Consider the following 13,656-nt stretch of genomic DNA (forward strand, 5'->3'; position numbering starts at 1 on the left):
AGCGAAGGGGAAAAAAGTCATGATACATCACGTAATGACACCCCTGATCTATTAGGTACTTTCTGTCCCTTTCATTCTAAATTTAGATGACTAATTGCACTTGAAAGCAGAAACAAAATAAATGCTGCTGTTACATTACAGGAACCAAAGACTACACAGGGACTATCTGATGTCCCATTAGACATCAGCAGCCTGACCTTGCACAATTATTCATCTTCAGGATTTTTAAACATATTTTGGGGTTTTTTAAGATTTCCACCGAACATGGACAGGGAGTTGTGGCTGTTTTGGTGCTTTGCCATTGAATAATACCATGTGATTTGGGGGACTTTGAAGCATGCAGAATAAGGCCTCAGGCAATCTAGATGTCCAGATGGATGTTTTCCTGATCAAAGATCCCCTCCTGAATGATGATTCCTCTAACCGATAAGTGTCTCATATATAGTAGGAATGGCTCTTTGCACTGCAAGTCCTATCCTGCCTCCCCTTCATCCTGAGATATGTGTAGACACATCTTGTTCTGCTTTTTTAAATCATGTAATTGATGTTCCTCTTGAATGGGTGAAAACAATAAGCAGTAATGGGCAACTATGCAGAAATCTCAGAATAAACTGAGTGATTTGCTTTGGGTAAAATAAGCTCCAAATACTTTTTTTCATTGGTCATTACACTTGTAATGAACAAACTTTATTCGGCATTGGTCTTATTCAGCCAAGATCCCATTTTCTTTATATTTGACAGAATGCAGAATTCAATGGTATTTCTTTCAAATCTGCTGAAATGAAACCCTTTTTTTTAAAAAAAAATCACAATAAAACGATTACAATAATCCTCCAGGCTGTCAATGGACCTGCAGGGCTGAGCTAAACTGCCTTTAAAAATCAAACTACTGCCTTGCACAGCCTACATTGTGCTCTCATTTCCCCTTTACTTTCAATGGGCTTTAGAATTATAAATCAAAATATGCAAACTTTAGGATCTTGAACAGGTAATACACAGCAATTGTGCCTTCCTCAACCTGGTTAACTTTCAGATGTGAGGATCTGGTTACATTGTCTTAGAATTCCAGGAGAGAATTCCATAGATAAAAGGCTTAAAAGAAGCAGAGAAGCTGTGTCCATATGCTCATAGTGTGGAAATGCCCTAGCCACCAACTATAATTTGCATGGCTAGGTACTTGGCATCCAGCCACTCAGTGTGGGAAGATACCAGAAGCAAAATTCAATCACAGCTTGTTTGGTTTGTATAGGTAGAAGCAGATGGGAACCTTCATCTTCACATCAAGCAGGCAATAACTTATATCTTGGACCTGCTATAAAAGTGTAGTAATGGAAAAAGAAATGCTCTTCTCCAAATAAGTGACTCAATGTTATATGAGAAAATGTTCAATAGATTGCAATTATTGAACAAAATCTATTCTTTCATAAACTAGAAGGCAGATGTTCCAAAGAGAGAGAGCGTTATGACTCCATATCTCATCTGGGCTGCTGTTCTGCAGGCTGTAACTGAAAGGGATGTGATTGATAAGCTTGGAATGGATGAACATGATGGATGGTGTTACCCATCACTCTGAATATGAAGAAATTAATTTTGGATTAACTTAAATATATATTTTTTTGGTGTCTTCAAGTCAGTGTTGACTCCTGGCAGTTACCTGGACAAGATTTTGCAGGGTTTTTTGGCAAGGTTTTTCAGAAATGGTTTGCTATTGCCTCCTTCCTAGGACTGAGAGAGAGGGACTGGCCCAAGGTCATCCAGCTAGCTTCGGGACTAGAATTTACAGTCTCCCAGTTTCTAGCCTGGTGCCTTAACCATTACAACAAACTGGCCCTCATACTTAGGGAAATATTAGGGAATAATTATGAAAGTAACAAAGAAGCTGACTATCCTTATTACTAATATTATTAGTTCATTGAAAAATTCATCTGTATAAATGGACAGCGTTCATCAAATCATCCTGTTATGCATGTTACTGTTGGAAACAATGCTCCATGAGAATTCAGATATAAAGTGGAAGATTCCCAAGACAGACATGTGGACATTACTTACAACATCTGCCAGAAGCACATCAGGGAAGCATATGTGAATGCCACTTACCAAGGCTCTTGCAGATGTCCCCAACAACCCTGAATACCACAGAAGAGAAGCTAACGTACAGTCTCACAATCTTCATGCTTGGTAAACGAAGGCGCAGATTTTTGTGCTGAGGGGTAAACAAGAGTATGGCATCTGCTTGCACTCCATATTTATCTAGAGTCCAATGAGTTTTCAGAAGCCAGTATTTCTTTTGCTCCCACCACAGGGCATAGTCTGACCAATCTTGGGATATCCCTAAAAAAAAAAAAAGAAAACAAAGCAAAGCAGGAACTTTGAAAAGGATACCACAAATGCCACCAAGCTGAGGAACTGATTATACCTGACACGTACCCCATTAGAACCATTTGTAAACTATCTAGCCTTAAAAAAGTCAGAGAAAGCAATAGGCTGAAAGACAGAACTCATTTTCTGTATCTAGTGTTCCCTTGGGCCAGTCACTTTCTCTCAGCTCAACTTACCTCATGGTTATTGGGAAAAGTGAGTGAAGAATATACTTATGCCTACCTTGGAGTTCTAAACCAAATCTAGCAAATACTAGAGCCATCTCTATAATTTACTGACTTCATCTGATGGATTAGGTGACTTTGGGGTACCTCTTGAGCTTAACTAGTACAGTGGTGATGGGTATAGTTCAAAGACTGGAAGATTGGGGGTTGGGGACAGAGCATCTTTGAGAAAATGTAGTTGTTAAGAGTCAACACTGACTTGATGACATAATCATCCTTGGCTTAACATTTGCCATTTCTTTCTTGTGTTTTATTATTTTATAACATATTCCAAATAAATAGAATATAACAATATAAAATATGCAAACAATAATTTCTATCCTTGCTTTTCATTCTACCTACCGATGGCATTAATTCATTGCCTGCTATATATAAATACTAAAATCTGACTTAATATGTGATACTGGTCTTGTAAATCAGTCCCTGCTTGTTATGACCTCCCCAACACTCCAACATATGCTGTCTGGGTTGTTCCCAAAATATGTTTCTGGTATGGTGGCAGACATAACAGCATGAAACAAGTGTGCAGCAAATGGGCAGCTGTGTAAGTGATGTGTCATGCAGAAACCTGCAGAGCTTTCAGATTTTCTTAGAAGGGTTCCTCACTAGAAGCCCAGTGTCAGTAGCTCATGATGTCCGCCCAGTATCTCCCTTCCCCTCTGAGGGAGGTGAGTGGTTCAAAAATGTGAACAATAAATAAATAATGAATGAATGAATTGGAAAAGCAGAATTTTTGCTATCTGCTATCAGGGACATGAGTTCACATACCCAACCCCAAAATGAATAAAGTATATAAAACTATTCATTTTGGGATTGCTTCAGGTTGCCTGAATTCTTTTGTCCTTTAAAAACACTATACTCACCAATTTGTTCCACAAGTTTTAGCATCAACCCTCCAACATGAAGCTCCCCTGATACTTGAAGGGGAATCTCTTTTTGTTCTTCTCCATTGTGATGATCAACTGTGATTGTGAGCGCCCAGGAATTGGAACCATATTCATTTAAAGAACTCATAGCCCTGTTGGAGAATTCCAATATTTGTTTAAAAAATAAAAAAGAAGGGAAATATATCTATATCTATATTGTATCATTGTTCTCTAAGAGCATGGTGAGATATTCAGGCGGCTACATTGTTATTAACATCTGCTCTTCATCAAATATATATTTTTTCTCTTTTAGCTTTGTGCTTTTTTATAGTTTTAACATTTTAAAATAACAATAACAACAGTAATAATAATAAACATTTATTATTATTATAAAATTTTATTCATTAAACATGAAACTCAGTCAACTGGACATTTAAAAATGTGTCACAAATACCATTGACTGGTGCTAATGGCTGATACGGGTTGCTGCCAGCGTTCTAGGTATCAACCAAGTATCTTCTTAAAATATAGGATGTTCCAAGTAGTGCAGTGTTTTGACGTTCCGCTGGTGTTATTGCAGGAAGCTGCAATTTCTTGATGTATTTTGTAAAATTCTTGGACATGGTACCAAGTGCCCCGATGACAATGGGTATGACTGTTACATGTTTCATCCATAGCCGTGTAGTTTCGATGGCCAGGTTGTGATTTTTTCCAGTTCTTTTTCTTCAACTCTGACGTCTCCTGGTACAGCAATATCAATAAACTGTACGCTTCAGCCCTCGATAACCGTGATATCTGGCGCATTGTTATTATTTACTTTATTCATTAACTCAGTCAACTGAACATTCAAAAATGCATCACAAATACCATTGACTGGTGCTAATGGTTGATATGGGTTGCTGCCAGCATCCTAGGTATCAACCAAGTATCTTCTTAAGATGTACAATGTTCCAAGTAGTGCAGTTTTTTGGAGTTCTGCTGGAGTTATTGCAGGAAGCTGCAATTTGTTGATGTATATTATATTTTTTTTTCTTTTTTCTTTCTTTTTCTTCAACTCTGGCATCTCCTGGTACAGTGATATCAATAAACTGTACGCTTCGGCCCTCGACAATCGTGCTATCTGGCGTATTATTATTATTATTATTATTATTATTATTATTATTATTATTATTATTTATTGGTTAATCTTTAGTGAGATTCACAGCCTTTGAGGCTGGTTAATAGCTCAGCAGCTTGAGTCCTAACCAAGGACCTAGGAACTGTTAAGTTATTGTCGGAGGATGTAAGCTGTTCCGAGTAAGGTGGTTTTTTGTAGAGTCAAAATGTTCAAGTCCGGTAAATTTAGATTTACTTTATTCATTAAATATGAAACTCAGTCAACATATGAAACTCAGAACATTCAAAAATGCATCACAAATACCATTGACTGATGCTGATGGTTGATACAGGTTGCTGCCAGCATCCTAAGGTAATAAATAATAATCCTATAATAATTATAATCCACATCCTAGATAATAATTATTATCTCAGTTGTCTTGAGTTTCATGTTTAATGAATAAAAGAGATAACAACAACAACAACAACAACAACAGTTTTCTATACATTATTAGCTTTGTTGTACCTGCCCAGAGTCACTGTGTCATTATGTGAGGGGCAGCTATCTAAATTTGATAAATGAATAAATAAATAAAATTTAACCTGGCTAAAGACCCTAACTGGCAAGAAAAACAACAACAGGCTCCTCCGATCACTTTTGATGTGATGAATTAGCTCCTGGAAATCTAATCTGATCTCCTAACAGGCCAGTTCTAGAATGTTTGCTCCCTGGGGTGGACACGACATGTGCATGCACAGACAGATTGTGGAGACACAGCACCCAACGCTGTGGTGATGTTATTTTGGCACCTGAGGCAGAAGATTCCACAAGCATTCCTCCCACTGTCTGGCAGTAAAACACACAACAGCCTATTAAGTAACTAACAATTTGCGGTCTTTTCAGACATCCCTTAACAACTCTTAAGAGTTGTTTCACTCTGCTTGACTGCAGGGGCTAAATTTCATAGGAGGATCATTGTTAAGGAATGATTTTTTTCAGCTTGATAATGGCTCCAGCTTACACTTTTTTTTCTTGGATGGTGAATAGCAGCCTCTTAACCATGTTGGGACACAAAAGAAATGTGCTGTTGTGCCTTTTAAGAACTGAGGATAATATCTTTGCATAAAGTACAAAGTTCCAAACTAGCTAGTTTGGAAACCACAATAGCAATCACTCATAAATTCGTTGCATTTGTTTTTAACACCTAAGTGATGTGTTGCATCCCCAATCAAACATTTAGAAGTACTTCTGTACATCATAGTCAATATACAGGTAATCCTCAACTTACAACCATTCATTTAGGGACTGTTTGAAATGACAAAGGCACTGAAAAATTGACTCATGACTAGTTTTCACACTTGTTGCAGCATGTGATCAAAATTCAGGTGCTTGGCAACTGGCATTTATTTATGACAGTTGCACTGTCCTGGTGTCGTGTGATCACTATTTGTAATCTTCCCAGCCTGCTTCTGTCAAGCAAAGTCAATGGGAGAAGCCAGATTCGCTTAATGACCCCATGATTCACTTAATAACTGCAGTGATTGGCTTAACAACTGTGGCAAAAAAGTTCATAAACTGGGACAAAACTCATTTAACAAATGCATTGCTTAGCATCAAAAAGTTTGGGAGCAACTGTGGTTGTAAGTAGAGGACTAGCCATATGTATTTTATTTCTCATTAGTTAAACTTCAGCTGAAGCATTAGATCCCAACAGGATGTCACCTCCTTCTTGGTTATATATCACTCTTCCATCTTTTTCTAAAAATGCACATTCACATTTTTGTGAATTTTATTATACTAACCTGATTAACAAATAGAACTGTACAAAATGAATGGAACAGAATGTAATCATCATCATCATCATCATCATCATCATCATCATCATCATCATCATCATCACCACCACCACCACCATCTAAATCAGTGGTTCTCAACCTTCCTAATGCCGTGACCCTTTAATACAGTTCCTTATGTTGTGGTGACCCCCAACCATAAAATTATTCCTAAAACCATTGAAAATATGTGTTTTCCGATGGACTTAAGTGACCCCTGTGAAAGGGTCATTCGACCCCAAAGGGGTCGCGACCCACAGGTTGAGAACCATTGATCTAAATAAAGAACTACCAAGCCAGAAACTCTTATTTTTTTTTTATATCCTTGAAGAGCAACCTGTGTTTAAGATTGTAGGGACCCAATTTTATATTATTGTAAGAGGTTTTCTACTGTTCTGTGAAGCCATGGCATTCAAAGATTTAAATTAGTAAAATCTTCTTCCACAATGTTCTATTTAGGAAGCTTCTAATAATTTCCTGTTTTATTTAGTTTGCCCCTCCCAGAATTATGAGAAAAAAACCACAAGCTGTAATCCTCATTGTTCATTTTAGAAGTGAGCCTCTATCAGTGTTTCTCAACTAGTAGCTGGAAGGTGTGTGGACTTCAACTCCTAGAATTTCCCTGCCAGTAATGCTGGCAAGGGGATTCTGGGAGTTGAAGTCCACACATCTTCAAGCTAGGAAGGTAGAGAAACACTACTGCTGATCCCATCTTCCATCACCCTTTCAAAACTTCCAGCGACCAGAATAATGGCAATTAAGAGTTTAACACTGAGAAATGTTCTTGGTTATTTAGATCAGAATAGAGCTGGAAGGGACCGTGGAGGTCTTCTAGTCCAGCCCCCTGATCAAGCAGGAGATCCTATATACCAGTGGTGAAATCCAATTTCTTTTACTACCGGTTCTGTGGGCATGGCGTGGCTTGGTAGGCATGGCAGGGGAAGGATACTGCAAAATCTCCATTCCCACCCCACTCCAAGGGAAGGATACTGCAAAATCCCCATTTCCTCCCCACTCCTGGGGGAAGGATATTGTAAAATCTCTATTCCCACCCCACTCTGGGGTCAGCCAGAGGTGGTATTTGCTGGTTTTCCGAACTACTCAAAATTTCCTCTACCGGTTCTCCAAACTGCTCAAAATTTCCGCTACCGGTTCTCCAGAACCTGTCAGAACCTGCTGGATTTCACCCCTGCTATATACCATTTCAGACCAGCGACTGTCCAGTCTCTTCTTAACCGTACCTATGTCCAACGCAACGGAAAAGGTTGTGAAAAGGTTATTCTGAACTTCCCGCAGTGTGGCGAGAGAAAAGAAAAAGAAGAAGGAAGTAACTCGGGCCCAATGTCGCCAGGACAGTCCCTACTTCAAAGTGTTTTTGTATTTTTCGTCTGAGCTTTTAAACATCCCTCCCTCCCGCTCCCTACTCCAAGGTGGGGATTTTTTGGGGGGGGGATTACAAATATTTTCGCTGCAAGGACCCTAAGAGAATTCTCGCTTTAAACAGACAAACGACGCCTTTCCATCGGGGCTCGAGAAAGGCAGGTGAGCATTTTTAAGGATCCCAACGAATTGCGGCTCCTGGCTGGTTCCGCTGCCACGGTATATACCTCAATTCCCTTTTGCGGCTCAGGGACCAAGTTCGGACTCCACGATTTTTCCCGCTTCCTGCAAGTATACTGACCCAAGGGGAGGCTGGCTAGCTGAGGGATGACCGCTTTTGTCCCATTGTTACACTCCGCGCATCATCCCATTGTTACACTCCGAGGTCCCGTTGCTAAGACAGAGCCATCTGAATCAGACGGGACTTAAGCGGTTCGCCTTCTCGGTCCCGGCGCCTGCATTTGGGATTTTATATATCCTCTCTGGACATTTTAATCGCCGCCGTCCTTTTGAACGGGGTCGGAGACCAGATTAGGTTAGGAAAGGTGTTACTAATGTGTCCTAATCTTACTCTCCCGTTAGCGATTTACTTTCTTTGTATTAGATGATTTTTTTTTTATGACTTGCAAGCCGTCCTGAGTCTCGATTAACTAACAGATTTGGCCGGATATTAGCTTTTTTAAAAAAGAATAATCATAGCCTAAACCAAACGCTCATGAGTTTGTCCAGGCCGAGAGGTTTCGGAAAAACAACAACAACAATGCACCACCGGGCAAACATTTGCAGGTATTTACCATACCCACGTTACACCCATCGTACAACATTAAAAAGTGTTGTATGAATGCAGCCAATAAAGCTAGTACGCCAAACCGCCCCCCCACCCCAGTATTCACAAAGCGCATGCGTCACGAGATCCCATTGGTACGCTCAAACTCGTAATTCCCCGCCGGACGAAAAATCACCGACTTTCCCTCGGAGAAGCCGAGTTAATCACAGCTGAGATTTCCTACCTGCTCCAGTCGCGGAAAATGCTCAGAACCCGCGCGCGCCGCTCCCGCTGCAGCTCCCGGACGCCGACTAGAGCCTCGCGCAGGTTCGAGCACTCCCGGCGGAGGAGGTGGCGTCACCTCAGCCGCTCTCTCCAGCCCCACCTTCCAAAGCGGTGGGGCCGTGAGCAGCAGCAGGTGTTCCAGTTACCGTAGTAGTTGCTGCCTCCTCCTCCTCCTCCCTCCTCCTCCTCCGTCGGCTATGTGGGAGACAACCCCCCCTCCCCGCGAGCAGAGTGGGTGGGGTGGGGTGGGGTGAGGTATTTGAGCTTGCCTAGATCAGATGGCTTATTTAGTCTGGCACCAGGAAGCAGGGCAGGTAGGTACAGGTAGTCCTCGACTTAACAACAGTTCGTTTAGTGACCATTCAAAGTTACAACGGCGCTGAAAAAAGTGACTTAGGACCGTCTTTCATGCTTTTAACGACCATTGCAGCATCCCCAGGGTCATATGATCAAAATTCAGATGCTTTGGCAACTGGTTCACATTTATGACCGCTGCTGTGTCCCAACAAGGTCACGTGATCCCTTTTTGCGACCTTCTCACAAGGAAAAGTCAACGGGGAAGCCAGATTTACTTAAACAACCAGGTTACTAATTTATCAACTGAGGTGATTCATTTAACAACTGTGGCAAGAAAAGGCATAAAATGGGGCAACATTCACTGAACAGATGTCTTGACCACAGGAATTTTGGACTCAAATTGGGGTCGTAAATTGGGAACTGCCTGTACATGAGAGCTGTAGCTGGGACACCTTTTTAGCCTTCTGTGGCAAGAAGAGCTGCAGCCTTCGAAGATTTCGGGCCTGCAATCTGAATATTTTAAATGCTCGACTTAATGACCACAATTGAGCCCAACAGTTCTGTTGCTAAGTGAAACATTTGTTAGGTGACTCTTGCCCCATTTTATGACTTTTCTTGCCACGTTTGTTAAGTGAATCACTGCACTAAAATTAGTAACACGGTTGTTAAATGAAACTGGTTTCCCCATTGACTTTTCTTGTCAGAAGGTTGCAAAATGGGACCACGTGATCTTTGGACACTGCAACGGTCATAAATATGACTCATTGGAAAAGCGTCTGAATTTTGATCATGTGACCATGGGGATGATGCAGTGGGTACACATGTGAAAAACGGTCAAAAGTCATTTTTTTCAGTGATGTAACTTTGAATGGTCACCTAATGAACCTTTGTAATTTGAGGACTACCACTACGGCTGTGCCGTCCAGGCTACAAAACTCCAGGTCAGCCCAGGATGGCAGCAGAGGGAAATCTGCCATTAGTTGCTCATCCGGATTTACGCAGTCCAGACCAGTTTTATTTCGTATGAATTGAAAAGAATAAAACAAAACCATTCTTCCCTCTGAACTTTTAAGCTGGCTACAAGTCCCAAACTTCCTTAATAGGGGTGGGTCGGTGGGGGTTGTAATTGGGCATTTTGAAACCAGCAGAAACTGTAATGATGAATTACAGCCTCTCTGAGATCTTTTGGTTAACTGTAATTCTCCCAGCCATGAGCTGCTCCTGTGAATTGTTTTTAACATTGCAGCGGTATATATTTTTTTAACAGGTTAACAGAGTTGGAAGGGTTCTTATAGGTCATCTAGTCCAACCCCCCGCTCAAGCATGAGACCCTATACCAGTGATGGCGAACTTTTTTGGCACAGAGTGCCCAAACTGGAACATGCGTGCATGTGTGTGTGTGTGTGCGCGTGGAGCGCTGGAAGCCTGAAGACCATCTAGCTATGCCTGTATTTTGGCCATTTTTGGCTGTTTTTTGGGCCATTTTCAGGCCATTTCTTCGGCCATTTCTTGGGCCAAAAACAGCTCCAAAAAACAGCCTGAAAATGGCCCGAAAACGACCCAAAATTGGCCTGAAAATGGCCCGGAAAACAGCCTGAAAAATGGCCTGATTTTTGACTGTTTTCAGGCCATTTTCTGGCGCTCCGGCACCCACGAAGACCAGCTGGCTGGCGCACCAGAAACCAGAAAAGCAGCTGGCAATGGCGTGCCATAGGTTCGCCATCTCGGCCCTTTACCATTTCTGTCAAATGGCAGTCTAATCTTTTCTTGAAAGTCTCAAGTGATGAAGCTCCCACAACTTCCGAAGGCAACTTCTGTTCCATTGGTTGATTGTTCTCACATATTGAAGAATAATTTATAAAAAGTGTAGATCCTTTAGCATGTTGCAACAACGGTAACCAAGAGGCGTGTAAAACCTTGCAGGCTAATAAGATGGATATAATGTTTTTTTTTTTATTGAAAAAGTTTTAAAACAAACACAATTTCCCCACAACCCCCCCTCCCACCCCCCCCTCCCCCTCCCCGACTTCCCAGAGCAGAACACAAGGTATTTCTATTGACCTTTAACAATAAGCTAAATTGCATAACCAATCATTAAACTAACACCCCTATAAAAAAATTTCTTAACCCCCCATATATAAAATCCTATTTCTTAAACATAATACTTCTAATATCACTTATATAACGCTTATACAAATAAAAGAAATCATTCATAAGCTATTTGATATTTTTTGGTCTGATACTTATTTTGTATATAATCAATCCATCTTCTCCAGTCCTGTATGTACCTTTCTTGTGTGTGATCCTTCAGATATGCTGAGATTTTAGCCATTTCAGCTAAATTAGTTACTTTCAATATCCAGTCATCAATAGTAGGCAAAAAGTCCTTCTTCCAGTGTTGTGCTACCAACAATCTTGCTGCTGTTATCAAGTTCAAAATCAATTTAGTCTCTGCAACTGTACAGTCCGTAGTTATATCCAGTAAGAACAACTGTGGAGTAAATTTCAGTCTCTTTTTAAGAATATTCTGCATCACCCACCAAATCTTTAAAAATATGGAACGCTTCACGAATTTGCGTGTCATCCTTGCGCAGGGGCCATGCTAATCTTCTCTGTATCGTTCCAATTTTAGTATATGTGCTGCCGAAGCAAGCACGAGATGGATATAATGTTAAAGACATAACAGTTCACTGCATGGAATATATGCAATATAAATTCATGCTTGTGTCGTTAGTGATGGCATCTCACTACTCTGTCTTCTGGGATTAAGTGCTATTGAAGCCTGTAGGAAATTTGAGTTTTAAGTTTTTGGAAATCTGATTTATCTTTGGCAGTTGTGTTTGTGGATGGCCACCTTGTGGACAGTGACAGATTGTTCTACAAACCTGTTCCCTGATGGTTTACAAACATTAAAATGTTATTTTAATGTCAGATGTGGATTTCTTTGGTGATGTTTTTATTACTCCCAAGAATTCTAAACATTTACACAGTTTTCCCATTGTTTTATGCTGACGTTTCAATTATAATTTCAGTTTATTATCGTGATAGAGCAGTATAGGCTCTGTGAATATAACTACATTTATATCCATATCTTAATAGATAATGAACAAAATAAAGTTTAAGACAAAGTTAAAATACATTTTTAAAACAACCTAACTAGCATTTATGAGTCAGGCCCAGGATGTAGCCTATATTAAATTATAATGTAGACACTAAAGTTATATTAAGTGTAATAACTTTTAGAGTTACAAAAAAGTGATACTATCTAGAATTTAAATGAATTATAGGTATCTAGAATGTATTTGGCTAGAGGAAAATTGGCCCATATTACGATGGTGCTCATAATTTGCATTATAACATATTTCAATATCATGAAATTGTACTGAGGAAGAGATAAGGAAAGGGCACAGCATTTGCTCTGAATCTAGGAAGGGCTTATCTGGAAATCTCAGAGGAATAGAAATTACTTTTTAAATTCAAAAGCTGTAATCTTGGCAAACACCTCTTTAATAAGCTCCTTTAATTATCCTTGCACTTACTGCTGATATGCACTTACGGCTGACAGATATGGGTCAACAAAGCAAAAGAATGGCCAATACTTGTAGAACACCGATTGGCAAGTTTCCAGAGCCAAACCCAGGAACAACTTTAGGTTAGGTAAGGTATTATTCTGAACCAGTTTGTTCTTAAACAAACAGCGAGAAAATGTACAGAGAAGAAAGAAAAAAAAATGAATGGCCTCAATGGAATACTCTTAAAAGCCCTACAGATTTGATAAACATGTGTCACCTTGTGCTTAGCAAACACTACTTTTATTTAGGTTGTTGATGCTATCAGATTTCCAAATCATGAACTGATTTCCAAGTCTTGTGGATATAATGAGCTTTAATTGGTCTGGTTTCTTACACTGTCATTTGAAGGCATTCTGCTGCTTTGCTACTTTTCTATTCAACACAGCTTTTGGAAAGATGGAAGAGATGACTGGAAAACATGGGGTTCCAATGGAATTAAGGCGTTCTAAAAATTTTCTGAAATTCTGTGACATTTTGCTTGGAAACATTGTTCATCTCATTGATCCACCTTATGCATGTGAGTCAAAACTCAGCTTGTGGTAACCAAGTTAAACTGGTTTGCCTTCTTCCAGGATCTTTTTGTGACTTTTTAGTCTAATCCACAGAATTCTCCTGTGATCTTCTATCTAAGTGCTAATCGGGTTCAAATCTGCTCAGTATTAAGAATAAATCCTACTCCAACCCAATGTGGTTTTCAATGACAGTATTCCTTTTGACAGGATTTATTTGTAGATATATAAATAGATTTGGTTGCAGTTCTTTATGTATTTAATCAAGAGCTATTTTCTATGAATTTGGCAGAATGGTTAGATAAATGTTTGTAAGGATAGGTTCAGATGAGAACATTGTTTAATGGGATGAAAAACCAATACAGGTAGTTCTTGACTTACGATCACAATTGAGCCCAAAATTTCTGTTGTTAAGTAAGATATTTTTAAAGTGAATTTTGCCCCATTTTA

At 39.8% G+C, this 13,656-nt stretch overlaps 1 protein-coding gene and 1 non-coding gene across 2 annotated transcripts in view; both read right to left on the reverse strand.

The window, feature by feature from the left end:
• The window catches only part of FERMT1 (FERM domain containing kindlin 1), a 39,946-nt gene extending 36,329 nt beyond the window's left edge, over positions 1–3,617 (reverse strand). The window contains exons 1-2 of the mRNA XM_070956246.1: positions 3,467–3,617; positions 2,098–2,331 (exon numbers count right to left, since the gene is read on the reverse strand). Of these exons, the coding sequence (XP_070812347.1) occupies positions 2,098–2,331; positions 3,467–3,617 (385 nt within the window). The remainder of the gene's footprint in view (positions 1–2,097; positions 2,332–3,466) is intronic.
• Positions 3,618–11,674: 8,057 nt separating this feature from the next.
• LOC139309184 (U6 spliceosomal RNA) lies at positions 11,675–11,781 on the reverse strand. The gene has a single exon (XR_011599833.1). It is a non-coding gene; the product is annotated as a U6 spliceosomal RNA (small nuclear RNA).
• Between the last annotated feature and the right edge of the window lie 1,875 nt (positions 11,782–13,656).

The sequence above is a fragment of the Pituophis catenifer genome, unplaced genomic scaffold (assembly GCF_029215685.1).
Source record: "Pituophis catenifer annectens isolate HBS135680 unplaced genomic scaffold, rPitCat1.0.hap2 SCAF_1, whole genome shotgun sequence".
Classification (NCBI taxonomy): Eukaryota; Metazoa; Chordata; class Lepidosauria; order Squamata; family Colubridae; genus Pituophis; species Pituophis catenifer.